The following is a 17,426-nucleotide window of genomic DNA, read 5'->3' as shown; positions in this document are numbered from 1 at the left end:
GGAGCCAAGGGTGTCCGGGGAAGGATGGGTAATGGGCACTAGCAGCTTTGAAGGCCAGGCCGAGGTCACGCCGTGTGACCTGCCTGACGCCCCTGACCCGGTGCCTAGCAGCCCTGCCAGGAGCCACTCACCAGGGTTAGGGTTGTCCTGCAGGGCCACCACATACTTAGACCTCTTCCGGAGCCCCTCCAGAAAGGTGACCACTAGTTCTCGGATGTCCTCGGCATTGCTGGAGGTGAAGGTATACTCATCTCCCTTGATAGTGGCTAGCGTGAAGCTGGGGGCTGTCAGTTTGGCTCCCCTGCAGGACCAACACGAAGAACAGGGCCCAGACGGGGTCAGTCCTGCCCAGCCCAAGTGAGACGAAGCACAGCCCAGGTCAGAGCAGCCCAGCGAGAGCAAGACACGGCACTCCCTGAAGGAGACCAAGGCCAGAGTAGTCAGGCACAGCCCGGCCAAAGAGAGGCCGGTCCAGCCAGGGTGTGGTGCGGCCCAGGTCAGACACGGCGCAGCCTGAGTCAGGACCTGCCCGGCCAAAGTCACACATGGTTGGAGGGAGGCCTGTAGTAGCCCAGCCCCCTTCCCTTCTGCTCTCTAATTCCTACCCACTTTTTAGTCTCGGCCTAAACACCCCTTCCTCCAGGACACCTTCCCTGCCCTCCCATAGCCCTCATTACACTGGTCCTATTAACATGACCTGTTTAATATCCACCTTCCCCCTTGAATGAAGCTTCAAGAGGGGGAGGACTATCTTGTCACCACTGCATCCTTCGTGCCTGGCACGTGCCTGCTCAGAGCTGGCCATGGCCCAGCCCTGGTTCACATAGACACAGCCCAGAGACAGTCCTACAAGCCCCAGAAGCAGGAGGCGCAGCTGGGAACACCAGTATATTCCAGCAACCCACCCCTACGCTTGCTTCCACATGCACCACACTTTGTAGTTCACAAAGAGCTCTCCCACCGATTGCTGCACGCATTCCTCATCACAATCACTGAAGGAAAGTATCAAGACCTCTGTTTTAGGAATGAGGACACGGAGGTGAGTTCCACCCAGGTCTTTGAGTTTCAGGCCAGGATCTTTCTATCCACACTCGACTGTCTCTGACTATCCTGGCCACTCACATCCCTTTCAGAACAGCCATTAATGCTCTGTAAAGACCCCCCATCCCCGTTAGGAGGGAGGGGCCTGAGGGGTCTGCACAGTACTGCACGAACTGCTCAATTACGCGTGACCAGGACAGGCCACTACATGCCTCCGCATGTGGTGATGTCCTCTGGGAGGCAGAGACACCCCTCAGAGGCCCTGGGACCCACAGGACAGCTCCGGGAGCCCTCTCCTTCCCCGTCTGTCTGTCTGGGTCTCCCTCTGCCCCTCCTCAGTTCGGACAGAGCTGAGTCAGGACACTGTGCCTGAGCCTCATGCCTGCCATGGTCTTGGCGCAGCTTCGACAACTCCCTGCCCTGCACTGAGGTGCGGGGTGGGGGCTGGGACTGACCTGCTGCTGGACACAGCCATGATCTCAGGAAAGGACAGCTCCAGAAGCACCTGCTCCTGCTCGTCCACAAAGTAGACGCCTGTCCAGTTGACAGCCACAATGACGTCATTTTTGGGGAGGCTGGGACCTGGAGCAGAGACCAAGGCACTGAGAGAGGCCTCCCCACTCCTAGGCCCAGCCTGCCCTGTCCTCACAACCGTCAAGGCGGAGAGTATACGGATTTCTATTTTACAGAAATGGAAACTGAGCCTCAGAGAGCACAACTGCCCTGGAAGCCAAAACCCAGGGTGCAGTGGGAGGAGAGCCCTCGAACCAGGACCCTAGATGTGAGTCCGTGCCACTGGTCTCTGCACCACTTTGGACAAGCCCCCTCCCTGCAGTGAGGTGGGTGTGGAAAGGCTTGGCCACACCCAGCCCCAGGGTGCCCTCCGGCCTGATAACTGGTGATTCTGTGAAACCCACCACCAGCACGGGGTCTGGCACAGAGCAGGTGCCCCCAAAATGACAACCCAAGGATGGCTGAGCTAATGTCCTGTGCCAGTTTGTGTCCACCACATCCACGCAGGCTTCTCAGAGTCAGCCCAGCCTGAGCTCTGGGCCGTCCTCTTCTGTGGGTGCTTCAATCATCTCCATGCTCATTCAGCTGTTCAAGCCAGTGTGCCCCTGAGCACCTACTACCTGCCATGGAGCCCCTCTGGGCTGTGGGGGGCACAGGCCTGGAGAGGCCAAGCCCCGCAGGCAGGAGCCCGGCTAATGGGGGCACCTGTCTCGGGCCATCCCCTCTTCCTGTCCTGGGTGGGAAGAGGGTGTGGAGGCAGCAGGGCTGGGGGTACCTGAGAATTTGTAGGCTTCGTAAAACCTGGAGAAGAGCAAGGGCCACTTGAAACGGGCATAATTGACCACATCCTCCTTGACCTTCTGGGAATCAGTTCTCCTCTGGGCGTAAATCCCCTGGAGGAGGATGCACAAGGACAGGGGACAAAAGTCATCACATGCTCTCTGTCTGGGAATCAAGCGCCCCTGACACCAGATCAGGAGTGGACGCAGGGCTACGCCACCCCCACACCCACCATCCTCCGGTGCATTGTGGCCTCACCCCATGCCATCAGCCCCAGCACCTGCCCTCTTACTCCATTGACATCAGCACTAACTAGGGTGCTCCCAGTTCCCCACAGTGACACAAAAGCCCACAATTCCAGCCAGTACAGGCATAAGGAATGGGTGGGCTTTAGCGGCCTGTGTGAGGTGTGAGCAGTGTTGAAGAGGATAGAGAGACGGAAGGATGGAGGGAGGACATATATGCTGCCGGAGCGGCGGGAGGGCCTTGGGCGTGACCCAGGCTGAGATGAAGAGGGCTGCAGGGAGCCTGCAGGGAGGAGTGGAGGCCTGTGGGAAGCCCACCAGAGAAGTCAAAGAGCTGGGTGGGAAGGGGCTGTGCTGCAAGGGGGTGGGAGATTGCTGGTCTGTAAAGCCCTGCAGCCACTTGTGTGCAAAGATGATTCTGCTCTTACACAACTAGGGCCTGGAGGTGGGGAGGCCTGGGAGTCCCCTCCAACAGCCAGGGCCCCCCACCCCTCTCCAGCAGGCTACCATGCTCTACCTGAGCAGCCCCTTAGCCTGGAAGGGAGCTACTTCGGGCTGGTTATGGGCTTGTGGACTCAAGCAATGGGGCCGCAGGGGCCTGTATCTAAAGTTCCCCAGGCAGGAAAGTGGGCCAGAGTTCTCACAGGCAGAAAGGAGGGTGTCTTTCCTAGAAGCTCCACCAGCATGTATCACACTCCTGAGCTGTAGCTCTAGTAAGCACCTGTGCAAGGCCAGGAGTGGGGACTCCCACTACCCCTGGACCCATGGCTTCCCTCAGGAGGCCACAGGGTTGGATGTGATCCATCTCTGTACTCCTGGGACCCAGGCCAGAGCAGATGACAGAAAGACATGAGTAAATTGATGTCCATGGTGGAGAAAGGCTGCTGGGAAGCAAGAGGTCAAGGGGGCCATCCTGTCCCCTGCAGCCTGTGGACAGACATGTCAGGAAGGAGGTGGGATTCCTTTGATTCCCCCAGTGCTTCCTCCTTATCCCAGGTTACCAGAGAGCCCTCCTGCGAGACCCCTCCCAGACCTCCTACCTTCTTGTGGGCAGCAATGGCCAGCTGGGCCCACTTCTCAAGAGTCTTCAGGGGTGTGATCTCGCGGTCAGGGATGTAGGTAGGCACGAGGCTCAGGAGGCGCTCTAGGATCATCTCGGAGCCGTAGTCCACAAAGTACTGCTGGGAAGCCAGCTCAGCCAGGTCGTCCTCCTGAGTTGGGGTTGGGGTGTGTGTGGAGATCTCATTCACATCCTCCCTGGGAAGCCCTTTCAGATGACCACAGCAGCCCCCCAGCTGCTGCCTCCTGTAGCTCCCAGCCCCTGGCCTTTGGACCTTGTGCTCTCACTGATTTACTGCGAGCTCTTGCCTGCTGGGTGGAACCATGAGATTCTGAAGGGCAGGGCCACATCCTTGACTTCTTCTGGGTCCTCTCAGCCCCACAGGTACCCGAGTTGACCCAGAGAGACCAGCCAGCTCATTGGAACGGGTCAGCCACTGCACCCTCAGCCGACAAACTCAAGCAGGGACCGCCCTGGAGAGTGGGGGACCTGGATACCGCTGGAGACTCTCAGTGAAGGGAGTACATCACTGCTACCAACTCCATCACATCACTGCCTCCCCTGGGACAGTCAAAGTATTGAACTCTCCAGAGGCTATAGGTCAGAGGCCTCAGAGAGCCTGGTGGGCACTGGGCAGTTGCCCCTTCTCCACCTGCGATGCCTGCCTGGGGCTCCCTGCGCCCTGGCAGCAGGGGCAGTAGAGAAAGGCTCTTGGGTGCCTGAAAGGCAGTAGATCCTTTCCACCTAATTCTAAGTATTTCAGAATTTTAGCAATTAATACATACTTCCTGGTATCAGCTCCCCACCATCACCAACACTATCACCATCATCACCACCGCCACCTACATCATGTCCACCATCGCCACTGCCAGCACCAACCACCCCCTTCATTTCCGTCATCTCTATCCTTCCTCCCTCCTAATCACCAACAGAATCTTTGTGTGAGAGCCATCAACAGAAACAAGGCAACTACGCCGCTCCTGTCCTCAGGAGATAAAAGGATACATACTTGCAAACTCCATCTAATGAGTGAATCTCTTACTCCTTTAGGGAGCAGCATTTTCTAGACTGACCCAGAACAACACAGCAAGTTGTGAAGCATGTCCTCTGTATGTGCACTATCAGCCCAGCAGTGCAGGAGCACCTTCCACTGGCAGAACTCAGGCTGTTCTGCAAAGCCCTGGCTCTGGTAGACAGTGTTCAATCCAGGAGGCGCTTGGGTCACACCTGATGCGCCCTCCATCAGGCCAACCTGCACATGAGCTCATGGTGGGTCACAGACAGGAACAGTCAGCCCAAATTCAGAAAGGTGGCTATGAGCCACGCGAGCTCAGCAGCAGATTCGGTCACACTCACCTTCTCACACCTGTACTCCCCGAACTTGACCCCTCGCACCACCTGCTGGTAGATGAGGTTGGTGGCCACATTGTCTTCGGAGGGGTTGTGCCAGGGCGTGAAGACCTCTTTGCGGAAGAAGAGCCGCCATGGGGCATTGCGTTCCTGGGCACCCTGCTCCTTGGCATACTGCTCACACTGGGAGATGGCATCCATGACATGGTCAGTGCCACTGCCCAGGGAAGACACCTGTGGGCACAGGCAGGAGGTCACCCAGCGGAAGGATGAGCAAGCAGGCAAGGACTACAAGGCTCCTCATCTAGGCCAACTGTTCTCATTTGGATGCAAAACTGAGGCTCAGAAAGAGGCAGGAATGTGCCCAGGTCACCCTGCAGACAGACCAGCGCAGGACCCGGACCCCAGCCGGGGGCCCTGAGCCGGCCCAGCCGCTTGGGAGGTCCCATTTCCTAAGGGTCTTGTGAAACTCTGATGGACAAATGGCCACTGAAAACACAAGCGGTAACTGTTTGTACGGGAGAAAAATCCAGACACATCGTATCAGACAACACAGTTCTGTCCCAGAACCTGCAGGGTGGGGGCACCTCTGCTGTGTGTGATGTTGCTGGGTGTGCAGGCAAAACCACCCACCCCCAGGCCCAGCTCCACAGAGAAGGCTCCAGGCCTAGATGTGCCAGGAAGTCACTAAGGAGTGAAAAGAAATCACCATAGCAACTTGAGGAGGCATTACATCCCCACTGGCAAATGAGAAAATGGAATCTCAGAGAGCCAAGTGGCTGCATGCCCCTGCAGCCTGTCTCTGCCATGTGCTTTCTCCAGTGCCAGAGAAGGCCTGATTTGGCTTTGCAAAAGCAAGTTCTGGGTTTCAATCTGCGCTGTATTGTTGCATTTCTCTTTAGGGGCTTCAGAGCGCTCCACAATCCTAAGGGGTCAGCCAGAGCTAGGGCTATCACCGGCTAACAGAAAAAAGCCAAGGCCCTGGAAGGTAGTAACCATGCAAGGTCACCTGAGCCAGTAAGTGGCAGCCCCAGGCTGGGAGCCGGTAGGCAGCCGGGCAGCCTGAGTGGTGCCAGGAGGAGGCCGTGCAGGGCCGGCCATACCTTATCAAACAGGGCAATGTAGAGGGAGAACCCGAAGCGGTCCTTGAGTGAGATCTTGTCTGACAGCGTGTTGCAGAGCTCCTTGGCCGTGGTGGCTGAGTCTGTCAGCAGGGTCTTGGTGGTCCCATCCATGAATGTCACAGGCAACATAATGGGCTTCTTGGATTTGGTGGCCTGAAAATGACCAAAGGGGGTTTGTGGGAATCCTTTCACCGCAGACCACCCCACCCCTCTGGGCTCCTGGCCCCCTGCTGCTTATGAGGTAGCAGTTGCCCCAGGAGTCCCCAAACCCCAGCATCTCACAGGGCCCTTGTCCCAGGTCCCAGGTGCCCAGGGAGCCCTGCTGGGTTCCTGAGCCAGGCCATTGGGGCTGAGAGGTTTGGCACTGCCACGTGCCAGGGCCTTCTACCCTCATGTCACATAACCATCACAGGGCCCTGAAGAATGAGTATCCTTATGGCCATGCTGCCAACGAAACCACTGAGACTCGGAGGGAAGCCCTGCCAAATCACCTCGACCATAAAGCCATAAGATGGGAGTCAACCATCCACTGGGGGCTTTCCTGTTCCAATAGGCCTGGGATCGCAGAACTTAAGGGTGGGTGCTTGGAGAACCACAGAAGCCCAACGCAGGGGATTTTCTGGGGCACCGGAAATGTGCACACACACATGCGCGCGCACAGGCATACGCCCAGTGGGACCGGGGGTCGCACCTGCAGCTCCAGCCAGCTGGGCGGCTGTGTCCGTGTCCCATTGACGAAGGTCCTCCTGAGCCGCTCCTCACAGTATGGGGCGTAGCCAGGTGGTCCCCCATGGATGAAGTTCCGCAGGAACTGCAGACAGAGGACCAGCTGAGGGAACCCCCACTCTGGCCTCCCCCGCCTGGACCCTCAGACCACATATGGGTCTCCTGCCTGCAGTCCCTCCACCCACAGTCAGGGCCTGCTCCTTGGGGCACATCTGCCCACACTCCTGCTCTGCCTTCCATGGCTCCCGCTGCCTTCAGAGTCAAGTCCACATACCCCGTGTTGCCAGCATGGCCACCGTCCAGCCCTGTCAGGCCTCAGCCTTGCCTCTTGCCTCACGTCACGCACTAAACCCCTCTTCACCAAGCTGAACTGCTCCACCTCCTCCCGAGTCTGCCTCCCTGACTAGGAGGAGTGCCCCCCTCATCACAGCACTGGCCAGCCGGGGAGGTTCTGCTGTCACCTGTTCTGTCACTGTGTCCCCAGAGCCCAGGGCCTGGCACCAAGGAGCAGGCAAGAGGAATGAAAGCGCCCGCTCAGACAATCTGCAGAGGGTCTGAAAGATGCTGCCGTCACACTCAGCCTCCTCACAAATGAAACAGGCCGAGGGGAGGACAGTGTGACCTTCTGGGTGCCTGGGAGGGGTGGGGGCAGGAACATGGGCCTGGTGGGACTGTGAGGCCTGAGATGACGCAGACAGGCCCAGTACCAAGCGCCCCTGAGCTTCTTCCCCTCACTCACTCCCACCTCCCCTTCCCACCACAGGAGGCCAGGCACCTGCCTCACCTTCACAAACTTCTCAGAGGGGGCGAAGCAGCCCACACAGAGAGACATGAGGATCCAGCCCCGGGCATAGCTGCTCTTGGAGGGGTTGTGGGTGAGCTGCTTGCTGATCTGGCAGTAGATCTCATCCCTAGGCAGGTGAGGAGGCAAGGAAGGAAGACCACCTCAGAGGAGAAGTTGCCCCATGCCCTGCCTCCCTCCTCTCCTACCTGCCCAAGACCATCCAAGAAGAGGCAGATGGGACTGGGTGAAGAAGGCTGGGCCAGGGCTCTGGGGAAGAGGGTGTGCTTTGGAGGCCGGCTCATCAGGCACAGAGTCCTTCCTGACTCCCATCAGAACCACAGACGGGGCTCATATCCTGCTCTGGGGCACCGTGGCCATCACCACTGGTGACCACTTTAATGAGGCTCTGGCCAGCCTCGTTCCTCACCAGCTGGGTGGCCCAGGCAGGAGAGGTCACCTTTCTGAGCCCAGCCCATGGTCAAAACAGCAGGTGCAGTTTCTGCTAATGGCATCTGGCAGAGCAGAAACAGCAAAAACATCTGGGGAGTTTCTCTGGGGGGTGGGGTGGGATGAGCAGGAACACAGACATTCTCTTGATACTTTTCTGTAATGTTTGAATATTTATGTGGTCATGTATTGCTTTTGTAATCATATCAAAGCAATGAAGGTAGGTTTTTGCCTTCATTTTAAAGGGAAATGATAGTAACTTCCTTACAGGATTGCTGTGCAGAAAAATGAGCCAAGGCTTATGGAACACATAGCACAATAAAGCCTCAGTGAATGCCAGCTGCAATATCAACACTGCCTGCCTGTTCAGGGCCAAGAGCAGGCGCCAGGATGATGATGTGACCACCAGGGGGCACTCACAGCTCTTTTCCCAATCTTTTCCCCTATTTATATCACAATTATTTCATAAGACAAAGGTAATTTTAATATTGAAAAGGTGGGATGCGTGAAGTCTCAGAACGAAGAACAGTCCTTTAAATAAATTTAGCTTTACAAACAACCTTATTTTTCTCTTCTGCTCACAGAGCAATGAAAACTTTATCATCTACGGCTGAGAGCCCCTAACCCCCATCACTCTGTGGACCTATGGGGCCACCTAGGCCGAGATAAGGGAGGGACCAGCTTTGGCCCTTCCGACTCATGGTCCAGGACTCCTGGCACTGTGTGCTCTAGAAGTGACCATTTTAGATCACTGTTGAGATAGCTGGGTCACAAATTCTTGCCCCTTCTTCCTGGAGGTAGGTGGCCCTGGATGCTGTGACCATCTCCTCGAAGTAGTGACAGCCTTGAGCAATGAGAGGAGGTCTGAAGGGAAGGCAGGAGGTCTGAGGGGTTAGTGGCCCCTGGGAAAGTCTTTCCCCTCTTCAGACCTCAGTTCCCCCATCAGTAACATGGGGCTCAAGCCCCCCACCCCACCCCCCACATCCTGCTGCCCTCCCAGCCAGCATACATAAGTTCATGGGATCAACTCTCCTAACTGTCCTGTGCAGATAGAGTTCTCAGAAAAGTCCTGTTTTCCCTCCACTGACCCAGCTGAGCTGATTGGCTACTCCCAGATCACCCATCACCTCCCCAGGTCCCTGAGACCTGAGGTGAGCTTCTCCTGGCCTGGGGGCAGGGGTTGGAGGCTCTGTCAGGCATGCTGACCTCAGGGACCTGCTCGTGGGCCTTGGTCAGGGGCATGGAAGGTGAGCTGGCAGAAATGGGGTGAAAGCAGAAAATGTACATCAGGTAATGGCAACAATCACTACCGTTTACTGAGTGCCTCCTGTGATACATACTTTCCATAGATTTACCTGCCCACAAGCCGATGGGTCACGTACAGTTATTATGCCCACTGTACAGAAGAAGAAACTGAGGCTTACAGGAAGGAACTAACTCGACCAAGTTCACATGACTTGCTAAACCCAGGTCTCTGTGACTTAATCTATTGTTAAGGTGATGGAGCCACAACTCAGCCACCAAAAACCTTCCAGGGCTGCACTCCAGGCAGTTGCAGGGTGCCTCCCAGCCAGCCACCGCTCCCTGCACCCCAGCCCCTTGGGTGCTGACCGGAGCCCTGGGCGCAGGATGCCATTGCCAATGATGAAGTGCAGCTTCTCCAGGTTGGAAGTGGGCCGGTCCTCCAGCATGCTGTTGCCTTGCACTGTGGACTCCCCATCGTGCAGCCTCTTGGTCACCTGGGCCACAGGGAGGGGACAAGGCTTGACCTGGGCAGGAGGATGTGAGGGCTCTGCCTTGCCTGAGTCTGCCCACTCCCCACCCCCCACAGCAGAATCCTGGGAGTGGCCAGAAGAGCTGGTTCCCACCATCATATCTCATACCCCTGCCCCATGCAGAACAGACATTGGATCAATGACTGGCCCACAAGGCCAGGAGTACTGGCCTGGTGACTTCCACCTCCGCAGCAGCCTCCTTGACACACCAACCTGAGCCCCAACCCTGAGCCCCCACCCCAGGGAAGCCATTTCAACCTGGACAGGGAGCAGCTCCTCTGACTCTTGGCAGGTCCCCTATCTCTCCAGGGGCTACCACATGCAACTCCAACACCCAGAGCACTCCTTGGTTCCAACACCTCAGTCACCATCACCTGTCACCAATGCCCTGGTCCCCCAATGTGAACAGCCCCTGGCCCGGGTTCTTCTCCCTGGTTCTCACACAGCCCACAACTCCAGCCCTGCCCCCCGCCCAGAGACAAGGCATGAGTGAGAGGCTGAGCAGTGAGAAGGAGCCTCTCCAGACGGAAGGGGCGTGGGGGGTCCTCACATCTACTGAGCACTGCAGTTGTCATTGTGCGCCATCCCCCCAGAGACCCACAGAGAGGGCACTTTCTTCCCTGGATGTCTCAGGTACCCAGTGGCAAGGGTGGGATTCAAATCTTGGGCTACGTGACTGCATGACTGGATCTGAGCCTTAGATGGGGAACAGGACAAGGGCAGAAGCAAAATAGGCTGTGGGAGCCCCAAGGAGAAGCCTGATAGCTGTAGAGGGGTCCCACGAGGCTTCCTGGAGGAGGTCACCCCCAGGCAGAGAAGAGGAAGGAGGGATTTGGGGCAGAGGGACTGGCGTGTACAGATGCAGGGCCATGGGGAGCCGGTCTCTCTGCCTGCCAATGCTCTGGTTTGTGTCCGTGTGCGCTCCCAGCCTGAACAATGCTGGAGCACAGGGCCAGGACAGCACTCAGAAAAGCCAAGGTGACTAAACCAAGGAATTCAAACAGATCGATGGTGTTAATGCCCCGTGGGCACTCATCCCACAGAAAGATCCTTAGGTTAACCGCACTGGCAGGAGATGTCTTCCCTCTCACCATCTGCCACTCCAGCCTCCCCAGGCATCAGGTCCCCTCGTCTGGGAAGCCCTCCCTGGCCTGGCCCCAGCCTGAGTTCACTGCCCTCTTCCTGTCTTCTCAGTCACCCCCGACGCTGTTCTGTCACCAGCCATACCAGAACCGTGAGGACAGGCAGCGCAGACCCCTGCTCCCATTCCCGTGGGCCCCAAGACCAGCCTTGCCCCAGCCTGGGCCACCTACAGCAGCGCAAGGTCTGCTCTCACCTCCTCTGTCAGTTTCGACTTCTTCTTCAGGGTCAAGTGCACCAGCTTGTGCCTCACGCTGCTCTTCTTCTGCCCCTCAGGGAGCTGGGTCTGCAAGACAATGGGGGTCAGAGTTAAGCAAATGGGCCAAAGTAATGACAAGTGCCATTGACAATGGGGCTAAGGTTGAAGGAATGTCTCATCTCTATACTGATGTTTCAGGCAAACCCCACATTGTCACCCCACACTGCTCCCACCACCAGCCAAGTGACCAATGGGAAAACTGAGACTCAGGAAAGTGTCGTAACCTGCCCAACGATTCGCAATGAGTCAGTATTGGCGCCAGCTCTGACGGTAAGTCCACCTGCTCCGTCACGTGGTCTCACTCACTCGTGGTCAACATTTGACAGTTTACAAAATGCTCAGACATTTGTTCCCACAAGTAGACAGAGGAGAGCTGGGGTCAGGGAGGTAAGGCAGAGGCAAATTTGAGACTGCACCTCTGCTGAAGACCCTGAGCTTAGGGATACCAGGCCGCCCTCTCCACTGGGAGGGACAGCGGCGAGGGCACCTTGGCCTCACCTCACCCTCTCCCTGCAGCACCTGCAGCTCCCTCTTGTACGTCTTCTTGCCTAGGGTCTCGTAAATCTTGGTCATCACAGGGATCTTCTCGCTGCCGTCACTCATGGCTGTGTGGTACTTAGGCTCAGGGAGGTCCCCCATGAACCGCAGGATGGTGATCCACACTGCCAGCGCCGCCTGAGGGCAGAGCCATGAGAGTCAGAGACCCCAGTGCAGGATACTGCTAAGGCCATCAAAGCAACCTGGGGCATTGGGGAGAAGGCTGGAGAAGCCCACAGGAGGGCCACAGTGCTGAATGTTCTGCAGGATCTTGTCCACATGGCCTGGACCCAGACTGGAGGCCGGGTAAAATCAGCCCTGGTCCCGGCCCCCCAGGGCCACCCCTCAGCACCCACACTGCCAGTACAGCCCCTGCCTCACCAGCTGGTCTCCCTCATCGTCGTGGTACAAGAGCGGCTGTTTGAGCGGCCGCCGGGTATAGGTGTGCGTGATCGTGCCCTGGAAGTAGGTGGCAGAGAACTTGGCGAACTTGTACTCAGAGAGGTCCTCCTCGTCCTCGTCCGGCAGGGGCAGGGCCGTGTCCAGGTCCTCCTCCACCATCTCCTTCCGCCCGCGCTCCAGGTCCTGCAGGTGAGAGGGGCTCTCTGCTGTGGGGCAGACTCGGGGCTGCGCTGCAGTCCCCTGATCTGCCCCTGCGGGGCCAGCACTTCCTCAGCGAGGGTGTGCTGTGTCGTCCTGTTCACCACGAGACCGAACCTGGTAAGTCCTCAATACGCAAATGAGTAAAAGTGTGTGAGTAGCCCCAAATGGGGACAGTGACTCCCCTGACATAGCAGGTTGGTGGCTGGACAGAGCCTGGGACCTATGGCCCCTGACCCAGGTCATTGCTGCTGCCCTCTGCTCAGAGGAAACCAGGTGGTTTTAATGCTAGAGGGCACCATCATTACACTGAGGCCCTCCCCCAGCCCCTGTTTCCAGGCTGGTACCTCAAAGCCACTGGGTGCTTGGCCCTCCTGGCCTGGCAGGCCGCCCGAAATCCCCAGGAAACCAAACATCTTGTCCACCATGTCGGAGTGATTGATTGGTTCGTGGCGGGCCCGCTCCATCTGCTCCAGGAGCTCCTTCTTCCGACGAGCCTCCTCCTTCTCCTTTAGCTCCCGCTCAGCATCCTCACGAGCCAGCTGGGCCAGGCGCTCCTGGGAGGTGGGGGTGATGGAGAAAAGACAGCCTCAGAGAATAGGCCCTTCCTGGGGAGCCCCTGGGCCCCTGCAGCACCCAGGCCACAGTGCCAGCCCTCCCCTGGGCCTCCTGACCACCGGGAATGGCTGAGCCTTGGGCTTCCGCACCCTGGGCCTCAGAGCCTAGTGCAGACAGATGCCTAGACAGTAATACCACCTGCCCTTCAGGGCTCAGCTGGAACACCTCCTCCAGGAAGTCTGCTCATGCCTCCCCAGCTGGAGGGAACCCCACCAACCAAAAATCCCATAGTGGCTGGGTCAAGGCTTTAGACTAGCACTGTCCAACAGAAAGGTAATGCAAGCCACATATGTAGCAGCTATGCTTAAAACAGTAAAAGGAAATAAGTGAAATCCATTTCAATAATTTGTTGTGTTTAACCCCATATCTCCAAAATATAATCTCAACATGTAATTAATATTTTAAAAATAGAACTAAGATAGTTTATATTCCTTTTCCTCTGTCTTCAAAAATCCAGTGTGTATGTTATGCTCAGTGCTGTGCCAGTTCAAGTGCTCAGTCGCCACGTGTAGCTGGCAGCTCTATCCTGGGTGCTCTCACCCCAGCTCAGGCCTTTTGTTTAGGTGTGTCTCCCAGGTAAAAAAGGTGCTCCTGAGGGCATGGACCCTCGCACTGAGGACCACAGCCCTCCGTGCACCCCGTGTACAAATGAAGGAGGCATTAGCAGGGACAGAGGATGGACAGGCAGTGCCAGGTGAAGGCTGTTGAACCAGGGAATGGACATCTAAGGGCTGGGACATTCTCCACTCACCTGATGCATGCGTTCGGCTTCCTCCTTTGCCTGCTTGGCGCTCATCTCCTTCCGGAGCTTCTCCTCCTCTGCCAGCCGCATTTTCTCAGCCTCCAGGCGCCGCCGATACTGAGGGAAGGGAGAGCCAGCGGGGTGGGCACTGAAATGTGTGGAGCTGGCACAGTGCTTCCCGCCAGCTCTAGCCCACCCCACCCTGACTGAGCTCGGGGACTGGGAGCAAATTTACCAAATAATTTGGCAGACAGGAAAACTGAGGCACCTGAGAAATTCTCCAGGTCGCTCAGCAGGCTGAGGGCAACATTGATCCCCAAACCAAACCAAGCTCACCTCGACCTCCCAAAGATTCACAAGAGTGACTGGGGTCCCCAGCCCTGCCCTTGGCTTAGAGGGAAACTGTGGGTTCTGGTCCCATTTGTCATTTCTCTGAGGGGGCACAGCTCTAGGTCTCAGCCGACAAGTGGGGGTGATTTGTCCTCCTGCGGTGGAGCAGCACCCCTCAGAGGACACACCCCACAAGTGCTGCGGGCTCCCCACTCCTCACCTCGGCCCTGAGGCGCCGGTGCAGCCTGCGGGCGATCATGCCCCGGACGTAGGCCTGGACGGTGAGCACAGCCCAGAGGCGGTGGCGGAAGGCCTTGCGCACCAGGTAGGCCCGGCAGCGGGCCTGGAACTGGATGATGCGCCGGCGGGCCAGGCGGTACTGCTGGTGCAGCTTCTGGGAGCGATGCAGGGCCTGCAGCCGTAAGAAGCCCAGCCGCAACTGCAAGGACAATGCCCGCTCAGAGACCCAATGCACAGGACGTAAGTTCCTGCACTGGGCCCGCTCTCCTGCTGGCACGCCCCAAAGGAACAGCTCTGTCCTTCTTGGACAAGGTCTCCCCAGGGTAAGCTCTGTCTCCTCTCAGGTGCAAGCTACCCAGAAGTGGCCTTGGCTCCCACATCCTCAGACCAGGAGCTGCTCTCCTTCCTGTCTGCCCCTCCTAGCCCTAAGTCCAGCTGTTCCACTGAGGTCAGTGGGACACCCCCACTTCCGGCCCCCTCTGAGGTGTCTAATGATCTAGTGCTCACACTCATCAGAACATTCCAGAAGAAAAGCCTAAACACTGCTGACCAGATGGCAAAAGCCACAGAACCAGATTTGGACTTTGGGCTGGAGAAATAAATGGTAGGGACAGGCTGGGGCAATGGCAGGAGGCCACCCAGTCTCCAGGCACAGGTACATCCTGCTGCTATGGTAATGGGGCAGGTTCAAAGGCAACATGGGGGCCAGAAGCGGCTCTTTAGGAGAGGCTCACCATCCCATAGTTCTTCCTGCAGTTGTGGCCCCGCCAGTGCCTCTGGATCAGGGTGGAGGCGTTCTTCAGCTTCAGGAAGTTGGACCTAAAACAGCAGCGCGATGAAGAAATTCCTCAAAGTCAAGATGTGGTGCCCAGAGGCAGCCAGGGTGTAGGCAGGGTTTGGAATCAGGAGAGCAGAGGGAGTCCCAGCTCTGCGTCTCCCAGATACGTGACATGGGGACACCTTTCTGCCTCAACTTCCTTATCTGTGCCTGTTCACAGACTTGTCACCTGAGCCCAATAAGGAGACTTTCCAGAAGTGTTTATTGAATGAATAAATGTATGAATATAAGTAAATAAAATTATATGAAAGATTAAAAGATTTGAACACTCTGAACATCACTCACTACTGTCAAACTTCCTCATTTTATAGATGAGAAAACTGAGACTCGATGAGGTTGGCCCTAAAGTCCACTCTGTCAGACTGAGTGAGTGCAATGCTATTCCCCTGCACACACTAGGTGGCTTCTACAGGATGACAGTCCCCTACAACCTGAGAGAGGACACAGAGGCCACGCATCAAACAGTCTGCTGGATGTAGAAATAAACAGGAGGAAAGAAAGATGAATGTGTCCGTGTATGGAGGAGCCAGCAAGCCAATGTCTAGATGCACACGTGAGCAAGGGAGCAGCTGTGGAAGGAGGTGGATAGATGAATGGACAGACATACAGATGAACAGACAGGTAGGTGGATTGATGGATGGACCGATGGACAGACAGGTGGACAGATGGATGGAGAGAAGGAGGGAGGACCAAATGAACTGCAAAAGGAGCAGGCTATGGGATTTTTGTGGAGCCTGAATCACACTCCAGTCCTGCTGATTTGTGACTTATCATAGCTACACATATCCCTTACATGGAATATGGATCACGCTTTGTAATTTATAAAATCTCAAACTTCCTCTGTGAAATTTCATCAGGCATCTGAGACCACAGTGTCCAAATGTGTATGCCCCATGAATCCACATGTATGTGCCTATGTAAATCATGTGTCTGTGTTTATCTGTGTGCTATGCATGTGTGTTTCTATGTGTGTACATGGTTGTGCATGCTTGTTCCTAGTGTTCAAGTTAGGGGAACAGAGGTGATCCAAGCCCCCCACCACCACACACACACACACACACCCCTGTGTATGGACTGAGGTGGGGAGGAGCTAGTCCCGGCACGTACCTGTCTTTGAATCCCCGGATGACCTTCTGGAGGAGGATGACCCTGTCGGTAATGGCCTTGTCCCGCTCCACCTCCAGCATCATGTCATGGTGGTCCTGGAGGGCAGAGCTCCTAAGCAGCAGCCTCCAGAAATCCAAGTGAAGGCCCTCCCTTCCTTCCCTTGGATTCCAGGCCTGGGACCTGGTTGGGCCGCATAGGCTCCCAGCCCTGCTCTGGCTCCACAGGGCAGCCTCTCAGAGCCACCAGTACAGAGAGGTGTTTGTGGGGCAAATGAAGTGGGAGGGGCCTAATTTGACTGGATGGAGCCAGAGGGCACAATGGGCGCACACAGGGGCTTTCTCCCTGCAGCCTTGCCCACCCGATAGGATGGTGATCTTCCAGTGATACCCCACGGTTCTCGGGGTCCAGCCTAGTCTCCTCCCCCACACTCAGCTGCTCCATGATCCAAGCCCTGCCAGCTTCTCCAGACCTCTCTCCTCCTCACCCTCGAAGCTCCCACCCTCACCCCCGAAGACCCAGCCCTCACTCCTCACCACTAACCCTCACTCGGGTTAGACAAAACCTCATCATTCATTCAATGCAGAGGAATCGAATGTCTCCATGGTCAGAACTGTGCTAGGTGCTAGAGTGGGGCCTCAGGGAAGCAGGCAGACCGGGCCCCGCTGTAGGGAAGCTGAGTTGCTGAGGGGCTGCCACGTCCACCAGTTAATCACAGATCACATCCCTTGTGGACAGAGCTCAGCTCAGAGGAGCTGCGGAGCCAAGCCTTCTGCGTGAGTGAGTGAGTGAATGAGAAGCAGACAGTGAGGCTCTGGAAACCACTTCCCACTTCTGAAGAGCCCAGAAAGGTGAGATGGGGACGAGGATGTGCCCAGAGCTGTGTGGCACTGGGCGCCATCGTGCTGCCTGCCTTCCCTCTCCTGCCTGCACGGTCTGGGCACCAGACCAGCTCTAGCTGGGAGCCCACCCTTAGGTAACTCACTTCTCTCTGAGTCTCTGAAGTGGGCATAATAATCACTGGCTGTGGTGATGACTGAATAAGATCATGGACAAAAAGTCCCACCAGGGCCTGGGCAGTGGTGCAAAGCACAGGCAGGGAGCGCTGCACGTATTTTTCCGATGAGGAAATGAAGGCTCAGGGAGGTGGAGAGGCTGGCCCATGGCCTCTCG

The 17,426-nt window shown here is 56.8% G+C and overlaps 1 protein-coding gene across 4 annotated transcripts in view; it reads right to left on the bottom strand.

Moving 5' to 3' along the window:
• Window positions 1–17,426, bottom strand: part of MYO7A (myosin VIIA) — a 68,971-nt gene that overhangs the window by 15,632 nt on the left and 35,913 nt on the right. For 2 of the 4 annotated variants that reach the window (XM_090265669.1, XM_090265673.1), the window contains 17 exons: window positions 16,257–16,351; window positions 15,046–15,130; window positions 14,292–14,510; window positions 13,751–13,858; window positions 12,729–12,938; window positions 12,163–12,366; window positions 11,743–11,919; window positions 11,182–11,271; window positions 9,682–9,809; window positions 7,624–7,750; window positions 6,805–6,924; window positions 6,093–6,266; window positions 4,996–5,223; window positions 3,620–3,790; window positions 2,330–2,447; window positions 1,497–1,623; window positions 132–415 (listed from right to left, as the gene is read on the bottom strand). In XM_090265669.1, the coding sequence (XP_090121795.1) occupies window positions 132–415; window positions 1,497–1,623; window positions 2,330–2,447; window positions 3,620–3,790; window positions 4,996–5,223; window positions 6,093–6,266; window positions 6,805–6,924; window positions 7,624–7,750; window positions 9,682–9,809; window positions 11,182–11,271; window positions 11,743–11,919; window positions 12,163–12,366; window positions 12,729–12,938; window positions 13,751–13,858; window positions 14,292–14,510; window positions 15,046–15,130; window positions 16,257–16,351 (2,665 nt within the window). The remainder of the gene's footprint in view (window positions 1–131; window positions 416–1,496; window positions 1,624–2,329; window positions 2,448–3,619; window positions 3,791–4,995; window positions 5,224–6,092; window positions 6,267–6,804; window positions 6,925–7,623; window positions 7,751–9,681; window positions 9,810–11,181; window positions 11,272–11,742; window positions 11,920–12,162; window positions 12,367–12,728; window positions 12,939–13,750; window positions 13,859–14,291; window positions 14,511–15,045; window positions 15,131–16,256; window positions 16,352–17,426) is intronic. The other 2 variants (XM_090265678.1, XM_090265686.1) reach the window with 1 other exon arrangement.

The sequence above is a fragment of the Furipterus horrens genome, unplaced genomic scaffold (assembly GCF_987537825.1).
Source record: "Furipterus horrens unplaced genomic scaffold, mFurHor1.1.pri manual_scaffold_2, whole genome shotgun sequence".
NCBI classification, from domain to species: domain Eukaryota; kingdom Metazoa; phylum Chordata; class Mammalia; order Chiroptera; family Furipteridae; genus Furipterus; species Furipterus horrens.
Note: the sequence above shows the minus strand (reverse complement) of the source record. Positions and strands in the feature narration are given on the sequence as shown.